Genomic DNA, 23,592 nt, shown 5'->3' with positions numbered 1-23,592 from the left:
AAAAGGGGAAAATTCCAGGCTTTAAGGAGTTTCTTTATAGCATCCATCCTTCCAGATTTCCAGATGATCCTTACATGAAGACATTTTGGGAGACTGCTTTTCACTGTATTTGGCCAGGAAATGATACAGTCAATAATACATCTCCAGCACTGCTTAAAGAAGACATTGTTTGGTGCACAGGAGAGGAGAGACTGGACAGTATTGACCCCAATATATATGATGTCTATAACTTTATATATTCATATAGAACACATAACGCAGTCTTTGCAGTAGCTCATGCTTTGCACCTGATGAAGAACTGTGTCCCAGGGAAAGGGCCTTTCAAGAATGGATCTTGTGCTGATATTTATAACCACCGGCCTTGGCAGGTACTGTATATAATGCACAGATTAAGTTGTGTGAGGGAGCTGCATTCATTCATTTCATAGAAATGTTTCATTAAAGCCAGTGCCAAAAAGCCCCTGTATATATTGTTACAGGATATTATGATTTCATTAGATGTTCCTTTATTCTCTTCCTTCAAGTTATGTGTAGTGGAACTGTTCTGCTATTTATGTGCAAATATCTAGAAAATGCATTCAATTTAATGTAATTATAAAGTAACTTAATATAGAACTCTCTGGGACACATTTACTAATCCACGAATCCGAATCATGAATAGGAAAAAATCGTATTGGAAACGAAAATTTCGTAAGATCCCAAATATCACGAAAATGCTTATGAAAAAGTTGTTTTAGTCACGATAATATCGTATTGGCGATCCGAAAGTCACAAAATTTTCATACCGAACAATTGTAAACAGCGGTAAAACCTTTCCGATTTTTTCGTGCAAACGTCCAAAAAAGTTGTGCGCTGTACGAAAAAGTCGTGCGCCGTACGAAAAAGTCGTGCGCCGTACGAAGAAGTCGTGCTGATGCCCGACAAAATCGGCGAAAATACGCTCGGAGTGTTCGCATGAACGCTCGAGCGTTCGTGCTTTTGTAAATGTGCCCCTCTGTGTTGTTGGGTATATTTAAGGCATCTATCCCCATAAAACTGTTGCATGTATGGGATATGTTGGATATCAAGAATGTGGAGATGTTTAAATAGCAGTGCACAGTGGGTAACAAAAACTGGAGAGTTGCTGAACAAAACGTTAGCTAATTACAAAACCACATATAATAAAAATGAAGATCATTTATATTACTTTAATCTCCTCTGATCTGTTTTAAAAAAAGTCATTAATATTTCATTCATAGCCTTAGAAACAATTTTGTCTGGTATATGAGAAAGTCAGTTGTAACAAAGCTTATTGTGTATAAACTCTACTGCAAGTCTATGGGGCAAAAATGGGAACTTCCTTTGGAGAACATTTTTCTCCTTGAATGGAATCTTATACATGAATTTTCTTGTGATAAACCATGAAATAACCTTGTCTATCCTGACTTACACAGACCTGCTCTCTGGATGGGACAGGTGGTGAATAAGCCAACAATTCTCTTTTTCTTTTTTGGGGACAACCCTGAGGTTTGGAAGGGAGGGTTACATATGGCCCTGACGTTCTTCTTAATTTTACCTCCTTGACTAGCTGTTACCTGAATTTCCCAGCTGCTCATAAGTTGCTCCTCCCCATAAAGAGGAATTTAAGACCCCTCTGAAAAACCTTGTTCAATACATGTATGGAATCCCTTATCCGGAAACCCTTTATCTAGAAAGTTCTGAATTACGGAAAGGCCATCTCCCATAGACTCTTTTATAAGCAAATAATTCTAATTTTTATAAATGATTCCTTTTTCTCTCTAATAAAACAGTACATTATAGTTGATCCCAACTGAGATATAATTAATCCTTATTGGAGGCAAAACAAGCCTGTTGGTTTTATTCAATATATAAATTATTTTTAGCAGACTTAGGTTATGGAGATCCAAATTACATAAAGATCCCTTATCTGGAAAACCCCAGGTCCTGAGCATTCTAGATAACAGGTCCCATACCTGTATTTGTAAATCTTGCAGACACACAAAGTTCATCACTGTGGAGATGCAAAAAAAAAGAGGGGGAGCAAACAAAAATGTGTGGCTTTGAGCTTCTTTTAATGCTACCTTCTCTGCAATGATTCTGTATTCCATCATTCTTACTCTTTGAAAACAAATTATACAAATAGTGCCATCTTTTCTCCTAGCTGCTTCATTACCTCAGAAAGGTAGACTTCAACAACACAGCAGGAGAAAGAATATATTTTGATGAGAATGGGGATGTCCCTCAGTCTGTGGAGATTTTGAACTGGCAGCTGTTCCCTAATGGAAGTAATCAGTATGTCTCTATTGGTAGTTTTGATTCCGGCTCTATAAATGGCGAGGGGCTCAGTATTCAGCTAAACAAGATTTTATGGAATGGAGGACACGGCCAAGTAAGTTTTATTGGACTTTGGTAAATCATGCAAGTGGCATCAAAGGTCAAATGTGTTGCTAGGCAACAGCAAAGGAAGTAGTGAATGATGTTAAAAAATAATAGGGTTGATTCACTAAAGAGCGTTAAAACAAGCGCTATTTATAGCATGCGTTAAAAATGTTATTGCATCTTATTTTTCGTGTCTTAAAGAACGATTCACTAAAAGGATACTTGCGTTAATTTAGACGCGATGCTGCTTGCGTTATTTTCGTGCGGTATTCGACGCAACGTGCGCTAATTAACGCACAAGTGCTACTTATTGCGAGCACGCCATATTAGCCATACACACCATTACGCTCGCAAAAGTACTTTTCTGAAAATGACCATTTCCCTGCAAACTGGCGGCTGCATCACTCTAGGGCCAACACAGACTTGAATAAATCCAACTGCAAAGTCCATATTGTGTTGCCAAAAGCTCACAAAGTTATATTACCGCCTGCCCCTGGTAGACTAATCTGATATTTAGCGCATTTAATGCTTCATATGTATTTGTGAATCATGCGTTACTATTTTTTTCATTCGCTAATTTACACAATGCGTTAAAATTTACACATTCGGTTGCACGCTATTTAATGTACGCAATATGTGACTTAACGCATGTGACAAAACTTTCGCGAATCACGTTTTTTTTTCGCGTCAATTTTAACGCAAAAAAGCATGTGATAAGCGTTATCGCACCTAAGAGAATCAACCCTTATGAGTTTAAGACAACCCATTTATCAACATTCTTATTTTAGTGGTTTAAGTGGTTTTTGAAACCACAAAAAATATTTTTCACTAAAGCCACGAATGTCAAGCAATTTATCAACAGCCTTTTCAAAAAAGTACACATAAAAAAAAAAATCAAAGAAAACCCTGTGGATCAAATGCAAAAATCTTAAAATCCTAATTTTGTAAACAATTTTCTTACAAATGAAAAAAATTCACGAAAATCTCTTCATTTACAAAACAAAGGAAGATCGTTACAATTTGCCTTAAGGCCCCCATACATGGGCCGATAGAAGCTGCCGATATCAGTCCCTTGGACCGACTTGGCAGTTTATCTGCCCGTGTAGGGGCAGAAACAAGCGGGCTGGCCGACTGATATCTGGCCTGAAATTGGCCAGATATCGATCGGCCAGGTTAAAAGATTCAGTCGGATCGGGGGCCGCATCGGCTCGTTGATGCGGTCCCCGAACTGACTGCCCCATTGCCACATACATAATCCGGTCATTTGGCCCCAGGGCTAAACGATCAGATAATTTTTTTTTTTAACTTCAAGCTCCCCGATATCGCCCACCCGTAGGTGAGGATATCGGGGGAAGATCCGCTCGCTTGGCGATCTCGCCAAGTGAGCGGATCTTACCGTGTATGGGGACCTTTAGTCAGCTCCCATTGACTTCTGCATGACCTCCACAGCTTTTAGTGTTTGTTGTGGTTTTTTACCTTTAATAAAAAACACAATTCTTTGTGGTTTAGAGTAATTAGTACAATCCATGATTTTTATTGCTAAAAAATATAATTTGAGGAAATGAAAAAAATGAGAAAAGTTAGTAAATGGGCCCCTTAGTGATGGCAGAGAGCAGTGTTATCAGGCCACAAGCCAATCCTGCCTGTAGGCCAAATGCTGATTATGAAATTTAATTGAATTGGGCAGATTTAATTTGTTTTCATTTACTTTTTATTTACCATTTATTTATCAGTTAGAAATGAATCATACCCAGGCTGTCAAATACATAATTATTATAATTTCTTCATAGGTCCCGAGTTCGGTTTGCAGTGATCCATGCCCCAAAGGCTACAGAAGAGCTGCAATTCAGGGGCAGAAGATCTGCTGCTTTGATTGTCTGCCATGTTCTGAAGGAGAGATTCTCAACCCAAATGGTTTGTAACATTAGCATTTAGTTACTGGATAATAGATATTAAGGTTGAGAAAACAATATACAGTTTAATCCATTCTTCTTATTTTACCTAAATACTACCATTCTTCTTCTGTCTAAATATACAGAACAGGGTGCCTTACTAATGATGGCCTCAGTGGCACATTCATTTCCTTCATTATAACTGGTACAGGTATGGGACCCATTATCCAGAATGCTCGGGACCTGGGGTTTTCTGGATAAGGGGTCTTTCTGTAATTTGGATCTCCTACCTTAAAGTGGACCTGTCACCCAGCATAAAAAGCTGTATAATAAAAGTCCTTTTCAACTTAAGCAAGAAACCCAAAGTCATTTTTATATTAACACATCCAAACCCATTATTAAGGCATTTCAAAATTCCAGCTGTCAATCATATATTGCCTACCCTGCCTCTTTACCTTACTTTCCCCCTCTCTCCTAACCCTAATAAAATGATTTAAACAGTAATTAAACCCAATAGGATTGTTTTGGCTCCAATAAGGATTAAATATATCATAGTTGGGATCAAGTACAGGTACTGTTTTATTATTACAGAGAAAAGGGAATCATTTAACCATTAAATAAACCCAATAGGGCTGTTCTGCCCCAATAAGGGGTAATTATATCTTAGTTGGGATCAAGTACAGGTACTGTTTTATTATTACAGAGAAAAAGGAATCATTTAACCATTAAATAAACCCAATAGGGCTGTTCTGCCCCCAATAAGGGGTAATTATATCTTAGTTGGGATCAAGTACAGGTACTGTTTTATTATTACAGAGAAAGGGGAATCATTTAACCATTAAATAAACCCAATAGGGCTGTTCTGCCCCCAATAAGGGGTAATTATATCTTAGTTGGGATCAAGAACAGGTACTGTTTTATTATTACAAAGAAAAGGGAATCATTTAAACATGAAATAAACCCAATAGGGCTGTTCTGCCCCAATAAGGGGTAATTATATCTTAGTTGGGATCAAGTACAGGTACTGTTTTATTATTACAGAGAAAAGGGAATCATTTAACCATGAAATAAACTCAATAGGGCTGTTCTGCCCCCAATAAGGGGTAATTATATCTTAGTTGGGATCAAGTACAGGTACTGTTTTATTATTACAGAGAAAAGGGAATCATTTAACCATTAAATAAACCCAATAGGGCTGTTCTGCCCCCAATAAGGGGTAATTATATCTTAGTTGGGATCAAGTACAGGTACTGTTTTATTATTACAGAGAAAAGGGAATCATTTTTAAAAATGTGAATTATTTGAATAAAATGGAGTCTATCAGAGATGGCCTTTCCGTAATTCAGAACTTTCTGGATAATGGGTTTTTGGATAAGAGGTCCGATACCTGTATAGTTTGACATAATTTCTTTTAAGAAAAACATTCAATCTATGTTTAAATACAGATGCAATTACCTCCTATGCTGACTTTAATACCTTATTAAGGAGCTGTATCACTCATTGGTCCAAATGTGTTATGTGATACTGTTATTTACCACTGCAGGGATACATTGCCATACATATACCTAGGTACAACATGACTTCAGTTACACTTGCTTTGTACTTGGTGGGAATGTCAGACCCTGAAACTTAATAATAAACAAACATACTGCAAATAAACAGATGCAGATTCAAAGTGTGTCTTCTAGATGCAGCATGTATTCACTGTTATGTGTAGGCTTAACTCGCACACACTCTAATGCAGATTTAAGTCACATTGTAGGTTGTGCCAATAGTTTGAACAAAGTCAGTAGCACATGCAGTATTTGAAGCATGCAATTGAATACTTTTATTCAATTGCATTTACATCTGATCAGAGTTGCAATTTTCATTCACATATATGTAGTGCAAAGTCCATTATACTTATACTTCTTGTACACACTGTGATTAAGATTGCAATCATGTATATATGGTGCAGAATCCAACCAATATTTAGCATTCCCGTCCACAGCTGCATCCAATTACTTCACACCGGGTTTGTGTATGGAAAGGCCTTACTGCCACAGAATTAGGGGGCCCACCTCCTGGGGCATTCATACTGTGCCTTCTTCTCTCTGTATAACATTATTTCTGTTATTCTAGATGACAGTGAATGTCTCAAGTGCCCAGAAGACAAATGGCCTGATAGCAGAAAAGAAGAGTGTCTACCAAAGTCTATTAAGTTCCTTTCTTATGAAGAGACACTGGGCTCCATTTTAGCTTGTATTTCAGTCTTGTTTTGTCTCCTTACATTTTCAGTGTTCTGCCTGTTTATAATCAAAAGAAAGACCCCCATAGTGAAGGCAAATAACAGAGATCTCAGTTACCTACTTCTCATCTCCCTTATGTTTGGCTTCATGTGTTCCTTGGCATTCATTGGCAGACCCAACCGGATAATGTGCATGATACGCCAGGTCATGTTTGCTGTAATTTTTTCACTTTGTGTTTCTACCATACTAGCAAAGACTATCACTGTCGTAATGATATTTAGTGCTACAAATCCAGACAGTAAACTAAAGAAACTAGTGGGACTACGAATACCCATTTATATTGTCCCAGTGTGTACCATGGTTCAGATAATTCTATGCATAGTTTGGCTGACCACAGAAAGTCCATTTGTAGAGTTCAATATGGCAGCAGAAATAGGAATAATAGTGATTGAGTGCAATGAGGGGTCCAGGGTGTTATTTGCTTGTGTCTTGGGGTACATGGGTCTCTTAGCTTCCGTTAGTTTATTTGTTGCCTTTCTGGCTAGGAAGCTCCCTGACACATTTAATGAGACCAAGTTCATTACATTCAGTATGTTGGTATTTGCCAGTGTTTGGGTGACATTTATACCTGCTTATCTCAGTACCAAGGGGAAACAGACAGTGGCAGTAGAAATCTTTGCCATTCTCTCTTCAAGTGCTGGGTGTCTTTTTTGCATCTTTTCCCCAAAATGTTATATAATATTACTGCACCCAGAAATGAACAGCAAAGAGAATATCACAGGGAGAAATACTCGAAACCGAGGAAAAAGATTTTGACTATGGGCATCTTAACTCATCTGCATTTTATTATAATTACACATATATCTTGATACCCCATTTTTTAAAAAGTTACAGAGTCTAAAACATTAATATTTATACTTTTCATTATACTGTATATGAGCATAGCTTCCAACATAGTCAGTTTAAATTTGAAAAGCAATCATCTCTGACTCAGTTTAGAACTCTTCTGCTTTAGAGTTTTCTCATGTTTCATCCTTAGAATGTACCATGTATATGAAACATAAGCATAGTGAAGTTTTAAGTGTAGAAAACAGAATACACTGGGGTAGCATAATAACATTTTAAAACCAATCATTAGTCTGTTTTTTTTTTATTCTACAGTCTCTGATAAAATTAAAAAATATATACCGGTATCGAACCTGTAATCCAGAATGCTTAGAACCTGGCGTTTTGAAGAATATAAACCCAATAGAATTGTTTTGTCTCTAATAAGGATTCATTCTACCTTAGTTGGGATCATGTAGAAGGTACTGTTTTATCATTTCAAATAAAGAGGGAACTCATTTTGAAACATTTAATTATTTAATTAAAATGGAATGGGAGATGGCATTCCCATAATTTGAAGCTTTCTGGATAATCAGTTTCTGGATTATGGATCCCATACCTGTAATATAAAAAAGACAGTAATTTCAAGTGCACAGCAGTATGAAAAAATATATACCGTAATTTTAGTTTAAAGAATACTGAGTAGTTTTAAAGCTACTCATATTGTAGGTATGGGGCCCATTATCCAGAAACCTGTTATGCACAGAATTATAGAGAGGCCATCTCCCATAGACTCCATTGTAAACAAATAATTAAAAGTTTATGATTTCCTTTTCTCTGTAATAATAAAATAATAACTTGTACTTGATCCCAACTGAGATATAACTTATCCTTATTGGGGGCAGAACAGCCCTATTGGGTGTATTTAATGGTTAAATGATTCCCTTTTCTCTGTAATAATAAAACAGTACCTGTACTTGATCCCAACTAAGATATAATTACCCCTTATTGGGGGCAGAACAGCCCTATTGGGTTTATTTAATGGTTAAATGATTCCCTTTTCTCTGTAATAATAAAACAGTACCTGTACTTGATCCCAACTAAGATATAATTACCTCTTATTGGGGGCAGAACAGCCCTATTGGGTTTATTTCATGGTTAAATGATTCCCTTTTCTCTGTAATAATAAAACAGTACCTGTACTTGATCCCAACTAAGATATAATTACCTCTTATTGGGGGCAGAACAGCCCTATTGGGTTTATTTCATGGTTAAATGATTCCCTTTTCTCTGTAATAATAAAACAGTACCTGTACTTGATCCCAACTAAGATATAATTACCCCTTATTGGGGGCAGAACAGCCCTTTTGGGCTTATTTCATGGTTAAATGATTCCCTTTTCTCTGTAATAATAAAACAGTACCTGTACTTGATCCCAACTAAGATAAAGTTAATCCTTATTGGGGGCAGAACAGCCCTATTGGGTTTATTTCATGGTTAAATGATTCTCTTTTCTCTGTAATAATAAAACAGTACCTGTACTTGATCCCAACTAAGATATAATTACCCCTTATTGGGGCAGAACAGCCCTATTGGGTTTATTTCATGGTTAAATGATTCCCTTTTCTCTGTAATAATAAAACAGTACCTTGTACTTGATCCCAACTAAGATATAATTACCCCTTATTGGGGCAGAACAGCCCTATTGGGTTTATTTCATGGTTAAATGATTCTCTTTTCTCTGTAATAATAAAACAGTACCTGTACTTGATCCCAACTAAGATATAATTACCCCTTATTGGGGCAGAACAGCCCTATTGGGTTTATTTCATGGTTAAATGATTCTCTTTTCTCTGTAATAATAAAACAGTACCTGTACTTGATCCCAACTAAGATATAATTACCCCTTATTGGGGCAGAACAGCCCTATTGGGTTTATTTCATGGTTAAATGATTCCCTTTTCTCTGTAATAATAAAACAGTACCTGTACTTGATCCCAACTAAGATATAATTACCCCTTATTGGGGCAGAACAGCCCTATTGGGTTTATTTCATGGTTAAATGATTCCCTTTTCTCTGTAATAATAAAACAGTACCTGTACTTGATCCCAACTAAGATAAAGTTAATCCTTATTGGGGGCAGAACAGCCCTATTGGGTTTATTTCATGGTTAAATGATTCCTTTTTCTCTGTAATAATAAAACAGTACCTGTACTTGATCCCAACTAAGATATAATTACCCCTTATTGGGGCAGAACAGCCCTATTGGGTTTATTTCATGGTTAAATGATTCCCTTTTCTCTGTAATAATAAAACAGTACCTGTACTTGATCCCAACTAAGATATAATTACCCCTTATTGGGGCAGAACAGCCCTATTGGGTTTATTTCATGGTTAAATGATTCCCTTTTCTCTGTAATAATAAAACAGTACCTGTACTTGATCCCAACTAAGATATAATTACCCCTTATTGGGGCAGAACAGCCCTATTGGGTTTATTTCATGGTTAAATGATTCCCTTTTCTCTGTAATAATAAAACAGTACCTGTACTTGATCCCAACTAAGATAAAGTTAATCCTTATTGGGGGCAGAACAGCCCTATTGGGTTTATTTCATGGTTAAATGATTCCTTTTTCTCTGTAATAATAAAACAGTACCTGTACTTGATCGCAACTAAGATATAATTACCCCTTATTGGGGCAGAACAGCCCTATTGGGTTTATTTCATGGTTAAATGATTCCCTTTTCTCTGTAATAATAAAACAGTACCTGTACTTGATCCCAACTAAGATATAATTACCCCTTATTGGGGCAGAACAGCCCTATTGGGTTTATTTCATGGTTAAATGATTCCCTTTTCTCTGTAATAATAAAACAGTACCTGTTCTTGATCCCAACTAAGATAAAGTTAATCCTTATTGGGGGCAGAACAGCCCTATTGGGTTTATTTCATGGTTAAATGATTCTCTTTTCTCTGTAATAATAAAACAGTACCTGTACTTGATTCCAACTAAGATATAATTACCCCTTATTGGGGGCAGAACAGCCCTATTGGGTTTATTTAATGGTTAAATGATTCCCTTTTCTCTGTAATAATAAAACAGTACCAGTACTTGATCCCAACTAAGATATAATTACCCCTTATTGGGGGCAGAACAGTCCTATTGGGTTTATTTGATGTTTAAATTATATTACAGGAGACTTAAGGCATTGTGATCCAAATTACTAATCAAGGTAAGGTAAAGAAAGTTGCAAAACTTTGCACCAGGTCTACTATAGAATGCAGGTAAAGGTTCTCTGATGGCAAAATTAGACATAGTGGCTACTTTCAGGCTCCTGTCTCCTGGATTATTTTCACTTATTAGGATGTACATTTGCCAGCTATTATTTTGTAGAAAAATTTTGCAGTCAAATTCTATGCTACATTAATTGAATGACTTTTTGTTGGTCCAGCTGAATCTAATGAGTGTTAAAACAGAAGGCCCCCGGGAAGTCATTGGGAGTCATTTATAAACTTTGTGCAGCACAGAATTATTTGCACAGTGAACACATTTGCCCTGCCCCTGTTTATGTAAATCCCAGTTCCCCTTTACCTTTCACATATATGCAAAGGGAATTCAGCCTACTGAAACAAGCACAGCCCAAAGATGTGAGTGTAATCCAGTGTATGCAGGAGTGTGCCAAGAAAGGGTTACAGTAGCTTGACATACAGCTAAACCTTACCCCACTCCAATAACAGAGACTGAGTGTAGTCTGTAGAATTTTACTGGATGAGTAGGGAAAAAGTGAAGCTGTAATGAATAATAAAAAAATGTAATGAAGAAATTAGATTGCAATTAACAGATTGTAAACTGAAGACAAGCAATAAGCAATATCATGGAACATGAATGAACATACAGTAGGTACATAACTGCTAGTGATGAGCACATTTTTCATCAGTTTTGTGAATTTTTGATCACTACTACTGACAGCTGTAGAAATGGCTTAAGCTGGCCATACACGCACCGATAATATCGTACAAAACCTTGTTTCAGAGGATATTCGGTGCGTGTATGGCAACTCAAAGAGGTGACCGATATTGCAGAAGGCTGCTGATAGCGGTCGACTAGCCAATTGGGCGGGTTAAAAGATTTTGATCTGGCGCCATTGAAGGGCCCCTAGCAAAATCTGCCTTCAGGGCTGAATCGGCAGAAGGAGGTAGAAATCCTATTGTTTCTAGCTCCATATCTAATGATTCAGCCCTGAATGTCAGTTGAGGGTTGGAACGATCTTTCATGAGACCGATGAAAATCGCCACGTGTGTGGGCAGCTTTAGTGCAGATTTAAGTCCCTTAGCTTACCAGTGATGGTACAGTTGCGGTGAGGGTAGAAACTCTTCCTCTTGCACACCATAAGTCACAAAAGAGTCTGATCTTCCACAAGGCACAGTGATAGGTCACATGTTGGAAGGATGATGGTCTAAAGGTGTCAAACATGACATTGAAAGTGATGTTATGGAGATGCACCAAATGACCAGTAGAGGGAGTTCCTCGCAAACAGGTGATGGAAAATGACAAGATTATGGAAGCTTATGCAGGAGTCATGAGGCCAATCAAATGGGCTTATGAGGAACTTTAACCTTGGTGAGTTAAGCTTCCACAGAAGGAGACTCTTGTTGATTAGGGATGTTCCTGCCAGCTGTACCTGCGGCTGTTGGCATAATGTTGTAAAAGTTCATTAATAAATGTATCAATAAAGCTGTGGCCCAATTTACACCAATATTTTTGCATCTTGATACAATAACTGGTGGAAAGCTAATGTGAACATTTACTTAACTGGCAAGAGTGATACTACTATTACCTACCAAACATTTTAAAAGAAAATGAAATGAACAAATCCGATAATATATCTTTTACAGCAGAATCCTGCATTGAAATCCATTTTTCAAAAGCACAAACCAAGCCATGTTCTTTATTTCCCAGGATGCCACAAGCCTGTGTCTTGTTCTCTGATAAACTTTAGTTATGCTTTACTGCTGCGCTGCAAGTTGGAGTGCTGTCACCAACCTCCCAGCAGCCGATCAGCAGAACAATGGGAAGGGAGCAAGATAGCAGCTCCCAGTAGGTATCAGAATAGCACTCAATAGTAAGTAATCCAAGTCTGGCTTGGGACTCCTCCAGTTACATGGGAGTAGAAGAAACAATAGGTTAGCTGAAAGCAGTTCTAATGTGTACTGACTCCTTCTGAAAGCTCAGACTCAGGCACAATGCACTGAGATGGTGCCTACACACCAATATTGCAACTAAATAAATACTATAACCTCTATTTCAGTTCAATAGCTGCCTTCCTAGGCTAGTACCAGTAGAACATGGGTTACACTGTACTCTATCACCCAGAATGAGCCTTCCCTAAGTTGAGGGTGTTGTGAAACTACACCTCTCTTGCTTATATACAAAAAATAAAAACAGAGGGCGCCAGAGGTTCTTGCAAACAACAACATAACAAGTGTTTATTGAACCCCCACAGGGTTACTCAAAATACAGATTCTCAGGGGCCAGTGGTACAGGCAACACCACATACAGAGTGTAATACAGACTGACACTCCCCTGCGGGCAGACTTGGCAGGAATCTCACTTCCCCTCTGCCACACCCCGTAGTGGATCCCTCAGGGAATTCTCTATCCTGATTCCCTATTCACTGGGATCCCTACCCTACAGGCAATATGGCCTGGGAGAGATACCTCCAAAACTGCTAGTCCTATGTTGGAGATCAGAACTGCTTTTTATAGCTCAGCCCTAACTGCCTTACACCCCTAGAGTGGTACTATAAAGGGAGCTACACCTGCCATTATCTAATGCCTCATTCATGGGGCCCTGTTCCCTGACTATAACTAGGCCTGGGCCCCGGGCTCACAGCAACACCCACCCTGTTCCTCAGGTGGAAGCAAAATGCCACTCCTTTCCCAGCACTATACCAAAGTGAGGCAGGAAGTGGTCACCATCCCTGCTAGCCAATAGCATACATATGTTAATGAACTTACTTAGATACATTCCCTTCTGCCCAGCAACTAAGGGAACTGAACCTGTAGGGATTTAAAGCCATAGAGGCCATTTAACCCTATGGGTCCCTACAATACATTTTTTTGGTTCAAGAATATAATTTTGGTAGAGTGAATTATTTGCTATGTAAACAGTATAATTTAGAAATAAAAAGTAAACCATAAAAATTATGATAGAATCCCATTAAGCAGGAATTTGGTATGTTGGTATTTGGTATATTTCATTCACATCATGTTTCTTTTCACCAAATAACATTTACATTTCATACAGCACATGTAACCAACAAATTAATGTTCATTCTTCTAATAATAGGGCAGAATGGCTGCTGACAGTCTCAGTATCTTCTTGGACATGGAGAACACTCTCAGCCTCAGCCCTTTTCACAGGTGATGTCTAATTTAATGTACTCGCTCTCAGCCTGGTGAGCACAGTTCCTGTTATTCTCAACTTCTGCAGAGTCTGATAAAGCATTCTGGGAAAGACATACAGTACCTATCCTCTATGGTTTTTGCAGTCACTGTGCCACTCATTACATACTTTTGCTTTCAAATATGCTGATGTCATTTATGCTTCTGCCTCCCCTTAATTATAAATGAATGCCATGAGAGTTTTCCACTTGTTCAATTAAATGAATCCCCAAATAAACTTTGCAATCACGCTATACTCCTATATTAACCTGTAACTACCATTATCTTATAATTATAGCATATACCTGCTAATTAATTTTAATAATCATTTTCTAGACCAGTAACCATAGAGTATATAAACTTATCTCTGCATTTGCCCAATGTATTTGGGCATTTCTATCAAGCATCAATAACGGAACAACTTTGCTGCAGCAAAACCTCCTTCTCATGAGGTAAGAAGTTCTGTCTCATAAGAATCTTTACAACAGATTTGTTCATAAATCATAATCACTGTATCTTCTGTATAAGAGATTTTCTGTGTTCAAAATAGTGTTGCCACTTGGCATGTACAGGCACCGTGTGTGGGGCTACGGGCTTACTACAAGGCAACACAAATGTATCTCATGTTTCCCTATAGGTCTGTAACTACAGGAATAATGGTCACAGCTGAATAAAAAAAATGTTAATTACCAAAATTACTATAAATTCTTAAAAATGATCAAACAGAAAACTTTTATTGATGAGCACATTTTTTCACCATGCACGGATTTGTGGCAAAATTCCGCATTTCACCATGTGTAATTTTTGTAACTTTTTTTTTAACATGGCCATAACTTTTTTGATGCAACTCTTTTACTTGTTAGCAAATTTATTAATCAAGCAAATTTGCAAACCGGTTTATGAAAAAAAAAATTGCAAATGCAAAATGCAGAATTTTGCCGGGAATCCAGTCCTGGTGAAAAAATAGCTCATCTCTAGATGTATATGAAAGCTGTGCTGCACCCTATTATAATAGTATGTATGTCAATTTACACTTCAGGGGCTTGGAGGCTTCATACACAAATGTTTATCTGTTTCCATCCGCTCCCTATATTTACACTGTACATTAGATATTTATGTAGCAATGGCCTATGTAAAAATGAGGCACAGAAAATAGTTTGTTTCCACTTTTTTCTCAATCATGAGGTTTTTTCTTGAGCGCCAGCATATTTCATAAAACATTTAATGCGCTTCCAACACATTGGTTCTGCACATAGCTATTATCCAGTTCCAGAGTTAGCTGTCCCTTGATTCAAATTTCAAATATTATTAAAGTATTCCATTTGAGGATTTATTGTATTTTTGGTACATTTACAATTGTTGTTACATTCAGCACTCTGCATCTAACTTTGCCTTCTGTACATCCCACATCAGCCCGTTGGCTGCATTTGTAGTTACCTTGTAGCCAGCGACATCCCATGTTTATATGGCTACATAGTTACATAGGGTAAAGACCAAAGTCCATCAAGTTCAACCCTTCGAAGTAAAACCAGCACACACATACCCATACTGACCTATCTATCCAGTCACATACAGACCCACACTGACCTATCTATCCACTCACATACAGACCCACACTGACCCATCTATCCACTCACATACAGACCCATACTGACCTATCTATCCACTCACATACAGACCCACACTGACCTATCTATACACTCACATACAGACCCATACTGACCTATCTATCCACTCACATACAGACCCACACTGACCTATCTATCCACTCACATACAGACCCACACTGACCTATCTATCCACTCACATACAGATCCACACTGACCTATCTATCCACTCACATACAGACCCATACTGACCTATCTATCCACTCACATACAGACCCACACTGACCTATCCATCCACTCACATACAGACCCACACTGACCTATCTATCCACTCATATACAGACCCACACTGACCTATCTATCCACTCACATACAGACCCACACTGACCTATCTATCCACTCACATCCAGACCCACACTGACCTATCCACTCACATACAGACCCACACTGACCTATCTATCCACTCACATACAGACCCATACTGACCTATCTATATCCTCACATACAGACCCACACTGACCTATCTATCCACTCACATACAGACCCATACTGACCTATCTATCCACTCACATACAGACCCATACTGACCTATCTATCCACTCACATACAGACCCATACTGACCTATCTATCCACTCACATACAGACCCACACTGACCTATGTATCCACTCACATACAGACCCATACTGACCTATCTATCCACTCACATACAGACCCATACTGACCTATGTATCCACTTACATACAGACCCACACTGACCTATCTATCCACTCACATACAGACCCACACTGACCTAACTATCCACTCACATACAGACCCACACTGACCTAACTATCCACTCACATACAGACCCACACTGACCTATCTATCCACTCAGATACAGACCCATACTGACCTATCTATCCACTCAGATACAGACCCATACTGACCTATCTATCCACTCACATACAGACCCACACTGACCTATCTATACACTCACATACAGACCCACACTGACCTACCTATACACTCACATACATAAACCATATATACCAACATTAATACTAACTGTAGATATTAGTATCACAATAGCCTTAGATACTTTGCTTGTTCAAGAACTCATCCAGGCCCCTCCTATAGGCATTAACAGAATCTGCCATTACCACATCTCTAGGAAGGGCATTCCCCAACCTCACTGCCCTCACTGTGAAAAGTCACTTACACTGCTTAAAATGAAAGTTCCATTCCCAAATCTAAAGGGAAGACCTCTGGTGTGTTGATCGCTTTTATGGGAAAAAAGAACCCCCCTATCTGCCTATAATCCCCTCTAATGCCCCTCTACTTGTACAGAGTAATCATTTCCCCTTGCAAGCACCTCTTTTCCAGAGAAAACAACCCCAACCCTAACAGTCTAACCTCATAGTTTAACTCTTCCATCCCCTTTACCAGTTTAGTTGCAGTCTCTGCACTCTCTCCAGCTCATTAATATCCTTCTTTAGGACTGGAGCCCAAAACTGCACTGCATACTCAAGGTGAGGCCTTACCAGGGACCTATAAAGAGGCAACATTATATTTTCATCCCTTGAGTCAATGCCCTTTTTTATACAAGACAGCACTTTATTTGCTTTAGTAGCCACAGCATGACACTGCCTGGAATTAGACAACTTGTTATCTACAAAAATCCCCAGATCCTTCTCAATTAAGGATCCCCCCAACACTCTACTATTTAGTGTATAACTTATACACTAAGCATTCATTTTATTTTTTACCAAAGTGCATAACATTGAACCTCATTTTCTAATTTTACAATTTTTCTTGCCAGTTTTCAAATTGTATCAAATTGCTCTGCAAAGCGGCAGCATCCTGCATGGAACTTATAGTTTTGCACAATTTTGTGTCATCAGCAAAAATAGAAACAGTACTGTCTATGCCCACCTCCAGGTCATTAATAAACAAGTTAAAAAGCAAAGGACCAAGGACTGACCCCTGCGGTACTCCACTAACCACACTGGTCCAATTAGAAAATGTGGTGTAATTCTATTAGTCCTAAATACTCATTATTACTCAGTAGGAAATATATAAATACATAAATAGAAACTGTATTTTACAGCACAGAGCAGAACATTATGTCTGATATCCACTCCACTGAATGAATTTACAGCAAGTGTATTTTCACTATAATATAAAATCAGTTTTTTCTTTCCTTTCCAAACAACAGGCCAATAAACAGAATGGACTTGCCTCTAATTACCATTACACTTTCCCGTCTGTTGCTAATACTTTTATGGTACAAAGATGGTGGATGTGAAACATTATTAGAAGGGTGCAGACTGGTTACTGAAGAAGTCAGTGGCTATTCTCTCCCTGGAGATATCACACTGGGAGGCCTCTTTCCTGTTCATGCAGAAGTGACTTATCCTGTAATAACCTATAGAGAATTTCCACAACCTCTTCATTGCAGACGGTATGTCCTACTGTGTCATTGTTTTCAGTATAATATCTGGTTTAACATATATGTAACCCTTTTCTGGCTAATAATTGCCAGTACCGGCTAGTAGGTATGAGCACGGGCACATGTGACTCCAACACACAGGCTGGGCCTTCGCAAAACGGAAGAATTACACTTGAGAGGTGTTGTGGAACTACAACTCTCCACTGCCACAACGTGTATATATGTAATTATGGACGCCAGAGGTTCTTTTGCATTGAACTAGAACTTGGTTTATTGATGGTACATAGTATATGCAGGGTTAATACTCACAGCTTTGAGGTAGAATAGCACACAAATGTCAAATGCAGTTGCAGATAGCTGGAATAGTATGGCACCACTGTGGAGATAGGTATAGGGGATAGCCAGGAGTCCCAAAGGTAGTGTCTGCCTTATCTGGACCGGATCCCTACAGCGACGGTGGTTCAGGGGTTAATAACAGCCTAAATCCTATGTCTGACACTGCGGTCCCTACAGTAAGACAGCAGAGCCTTGGGTGTACTAAACCCTCTATTGTCTCCTATGTGGGAGCGTATAGCTGCTCATACTAAATAGCTCTGAACTAAGTCACACTCCTAAAGCGTGCTATAACAGAGTCTAACCTGCAAATGACTACACCTCATTCACGGGGTCCCTGATCCCCGACTTAGAATCACTAGATGGATTGGCTTCCTCTAGGGCACAGACTTCTGGGCCTAGTTGGGGTCCCAGGCTCAATGTGCAACCTGTTCTGAAGGATAGGAATGCCAAAGAGGAAGTGCCCACACCCTGCAAATCACTATATTACAGTGTGCAGGAAGTGGTCATCCTAACTAAGGGCCAATAAGTGCATAGTGACACATTACTAAAGTGGCAACATTACAATCTGCTCAGTAACAGCAGATAGCACAGTGTAGGGCTAAAGCCATAGGGAGCTTAGTTCCTATGGGTCCCTACATTGTCCCCCGGAAAACCCATTCTGACCCGGCAATGGTGAGAGAATGCAAACACATATATCAAAACATTAGTTTGAAAATATTGCAAAATAAACAGTTCCATACAACCGCTTCAGATAGTCTCTCCTGAGATCTATCACGATATAATGGATACTGCAAGAAAAGGCATAGTTAAGGCACAATAGTGAACTGTTACTGTTACATTACTGGAACATATATACAACCCACATGAGTGTCTACCAGAGAACACTCAGGCCTATACTTAGAGAACCATGGGATAACTCCTGTCCCTGCTCAGGGTTTCCCAGGCACACACTTACAACTTGGGAGAGTCCTGCTGCCATCAGGCCCACCCAGGCACTTGCTTAGATTGTGGTGAGGTTTTACACAGTTCGTTACACAAACCCGGTTGGGTGTTTCTGAAAAGGAAAAGGCATATAAAGCACATCTTAGCAGTGCTAACATGTAAGTGCAAACTTTAATCAACTGGCCCCACCAAAAACCATTCTTCAGTCCGTGCATCTCATCCCACCCTAGCCCAGTGTTCATAGAGTGCCAATTCTATGCACTTTGTAGGATATGAGAAGAGGTAGTAAGTCCCACCTTGATAGGCAAGTCAAAATAGAAGTTATGTTGTGGTGGGGGCTCAGCAGTCTTTTTTAGAGCCAACTATTTACAAAGCTCAAATTAGTCTCTTAGGTGAGAAAAATGAAAATTATACAGCCCAACAACTTTGGGGCAACAAAGGAGGTATGATGCAAGTCTCTAGCTCATGTGAGCGAGTCCAAACAAAAACTTTAAGGGAATAGGTTCCCAATACTGAAGAATTTTTCAGGCATCCTAGAGCCACTGTGGGTATTCAGACCAGGGTCCCAAACCTCTCAACAGTGTCCTCGTAGGAGATATAATACCTTGGATGTGGTTTGTCTATACGAGCACCGCTGGGGAGCAACGCATTAATGCAGAAGTGCTTCTCCTCGCTGTATTTGCCGCAGCTTTTAACAGAATGCTTCATGATGGTACGGCTGTACCACCACTCATTCACGGTGTCGCATAGGTAAGTGAGGTCTTTCTCTCTTTTTGTTGGGTTTGCGTGGAACAAGCCGGCCGGCCCGATATCCTCGCGGCGACATAACTCCCCGTACAGCCACTCCTCCAGGTGTCGATCCACTTTATCGAACACCCACTCAGGTGCATATGGCATGAAGTATCCGTACAGATCTCGAACTCGGAAATTTATTATCCGTTGCACCCGGGAGACTGTGCAGAAGACTTCTGGATTTGCTCTACCGGGGAGGACCCAAAAGGTACTCTCATCCACGTCTGGAAACCGTCGGATGGCAAGGTGCCTCTCACTTGAAGGGCCTACCTTGGTGCTGGTTGTAGCGGTTTCGGTTATTTGAGTCTCTGGGGGGTCATCCTGATCTCCCCATCCTGGGACTGACTCTGGGGCAGATTGTTCTGCAGGAGTTTCAGACACACTCCCTGAAGGTGATGCCCCCGGAGCCGTTGATGATCTGGAGGAGCCACGGCCGCGACCCCTCCCCCTGGCGGGTGGCTTGTTGTCAGCCACATCCGAATCGGAGGACCCCATAATGAATGGGCCTTCCCCTGGTTGACTCCCGTAAACTTCGGACACTGACATGGGAAATGTGCCCCTTTTCCTCGCAATAGTATAAGATAGCTTGCGCAGGGGTTTTGGAGACAGTTCAGTGGTAGGCGCACATTCAGGCGCTGTAGCAGACTCTGTAAGTTGTGGCTTGTTTGGCTCTGTGGGTAGCTTTACATGTGGCTCAGTAGTATCCACTGGAGGGGTAGCTTCCCTTTTGATCCCTGTGTCTGCGGTGGCGATAGCCTTGGGAGACACGCTGTCCAGGGCTGAGACCACTGAGGAGGCTGGTTCACTGTCCTCTGGCTCCACAACAACATTGAAGGGGCCATTCCAACACTCCTTTGAGCAATGGGGGCAGATGGAGCTAAATTTGTCAAACTCCTTTATGAGCCCTTGCCCGCACTTTCCACAGTAAGGGGTTACTAGGTGGATGTTGTCCCGTATCACCCTTATGCCAAAGTTCCCTGCCCATGTGTATCTGGGCTCAAGCTTAACTTTTTCTGGCTCCCGGAATGAAAATGGGTACTTCACCCGGGGCATATCCAACTCCTCCCACCCATCCCAGCCGGCGTCCGCCATTTTGTTACCTGGGCACGGGTATTGTGGGGTCCTGGAGGTAGTATCCACCACAGTGAAATGTCCACAACAGCAGCAGCTGTGTTTGGAAGGTGTGGACTGTATGCTATAGAAGCTTGGGTAGCTATTAAAAGCTTTCTCAGCCAGTATATGTAGCGATGTTTTTGGAGCTATCTGAGATGCGTCCGCACTTGCTGACAGTCTGGCACCAAATGGCGCTCGTGACATCATGTCCGGGCACCTCCCTACAGAACCGCACTTGATTGGTAATTTTTCCCCACGTGACTGGGGTGAGGGGCGGCGGTTTCTGTAGCGCGTGTCTCCTTTACCAAGATGGCGGTGGTTTACTTTGGGCCAAATATGGCGGCGCCCACAGCTTGCAGCGTGGAGCAGGAGATGGGCGCGAAAATCACAGAAATACAGTTTTAATAGTCTGGGCACATGTGGCAATCGGGAAGAACCTCAAACCGAACCCACGGCCTTTTATACAGGTATTAGTTTAAAGATCAGGCGCTTTGCTTTAGTGAGTCCGTAGCTGCAAAAGCGCTTGTCAGTCACTTTTCAATAAAGATAATACACGGCAGTGTGCAATAAGGGCCCCACGTTGGCCGCCATAAATGTAACCCTATTCTGGCTAATAATTGCCAGTACCGGCTAGTAGGTATGAGCACGGGCACATGTGACTCCAACACACAGGCTGGGCCTTCGCAAAACGGAAGAATTACACTTGAGAGGTGTTACATAGTTACATAGGGTTGAAAAAAGACCATTGTCCATCAAGTTCAACCCATCCGAGTAAACCCAGCACACAACCTATACTAACCAATCTATACACTCACATACATAAACTATATATATACAACCAGTAATACTAACTGTAGATATTAGTATCACAATAGCCTTGGATATTCTGCTTGTTCAAAAACTCATCCAGGCCCCTCTTAAAGGCATTAACAGAGTCTGCCATTACCACATCACTAGGAAGGGCATTCCCCAACCTCACTGCCCTCACCGTGAAAAACCACCTACGCTGCTTCAAATGGAAGCTCTGTTCCTCTAATCTGTAGGGGTGACCTCTGGTGCGCTGATTGTTTTTATGGGAAAAAAGAACATCCCCCAACTGCCTATAATCCCCTCTAATGTACTTGTACAGAGTAATCATGTCCCCTCGCAAGCGCCTCTTTTCCAGAGAAAACAACCCCAACCCTGACAGTCTCACCTCATAGCTTAAATCTTCCATCCCCTTAACCAGTTTAGTTGAAGTCTCTGCACTCTCTCCAGCTCATTAATATCCTTCTTAAGGACTGGAGCCCAAAACTGCCCCCCATACTCAAGGTGAGGCCTTACCAGGGACCTATAAAGCGGCAAAAATATGTTTTCATCCCTTGAGTCAATGCCCTTTTTTATACAAGACAGCACTTTATTTGCTTTAGTAGCCACCGAATGACACTGCCTGGAATTGGACAACTTGTGATCTACAAAAACCCCTAGATCCTTCTCCATTAAGGATGCCCCCAACAAACTACCATTCAGTAGATAGTTCGCGTTTATATTATTCCTACCAAAGTGCATAACTTTGCACTTGTCAACATTGAACCTCATTTTCCAGTTTGCTGCCCAGTTTTCCTATTTTGTCAAATCGCTCTGCAAAGCGCCAGCATCCTGCATGGAACTTATAGTTTTGCACAATTTAGTGTCATCAGCAAAAATAGAAACAGTACTGTCTATGCCCACCTCCAGGTCATTAATAAACAAGTTAAAAAGCAAAGGCCCAAGGACTGACCCCTGCGGTACTCCACTAACCACACTGGCCCAATTAGAAAATGTTCCATTTACCACCACTCTTTGTACTCTATCCTTCAGCCAGTTCTCTATCCAATTACAAATATTATGTTCTAGGCCAATATTCCTCAATTTGATCATTAACCTTCTGTGAGGTACTGTATCAAACGCTTTAGCAAAATCTAAGTAGATGACATCAACTGCCATTTCAGCATCAAGGTTCCTGCTCACCTCCTCATAAAAGGCGACTAAATTAGTCTGGCAAGATCTGTTACGCATAAAACCATGCTGGCACAAACTAATAGTATTGTGAACTGCAATGTATTCAACTATCCTATCCCTTATTACCCCTTCCAGAAGCTTTCCTACTACTGATGTCAGACTAACAGGCCTATAGTTTTCAGGCTGAGAACGAGATCCCTTTTTAAATAACGGCACCACATTAGCATTAGGTGTTGTGGAACTACAACTCTCCACTGTCACAACGTGTATAAATGTAATTATGGACGCCAGAGGTTCTTTTGCATTGAACTAGAACTTGGTTTATTGATGGTACATAGTATATGCAGGGTTAATACTCACAGCTTTGAGGTAGAATAGCACACAAATGTCAAATGCAGTTGCAGATAGCAGGAATAGTATGGCACCACTGTGGAGATAGGTATAGGGGATAGCCAGGAGTCCCAAAGGTAGTGTCTGCCTTATCTGGACCGGATCCCTACAGCGACGGTGGTTCAGGGGTTAATAACAGCCTAAATCCTATGTCTGACACTGCGGTCCCTACGGTAAGGCAGCAGAGCCTTGGGTGTACTAAACCCTCTATTGTCTCCTATGTGGGAGTGT

At 40.2% G+C, this 23,592-nt stretch overlaps 1 protein-coding gene across 1 annotated transcript; it reads left to right on the top strand.

Moving 5' to 3' along the window:
* Nucleotides 1-2,416: 2,416 nt before the first annotated feature.
* LOC100490822 (vomeronasal type-2 receptor 26) lies at nt 2,417-7,315 on the top strand. Its single transcript, XM_031891764.1, has 3 exons — nt 2,417-2,434; nt 4,170-4,293; nt 6,393-7,315. Exons 1-3 carry the CDS (start codon nt 2,417-2,419, stop codon nt 7,313-7,315), a joined length of 1,065 nt encoding a protein of 354 aa, XP_031747624.1.
* Nucleotides 7,316-23,592: the final 16,277 nt, after the last annotated feature.

Source organism: Xenopus tropicalis, chromosome 8 (assembly GCF_000004195.4).
Source record: "Xenopus tropicalis strain Nigerian chromosome 8, UCB_Xtro_10.0, whole genome shotgun sequence".
NCBI lineage: Eukaryota > Metazoa > Chordata > Amphibia > Anura > Pipidae > Xenopus > Xenopus tropicalis.
This window is presented reverse-complemented; position numbering and strand designations above follow the sequence as displayed.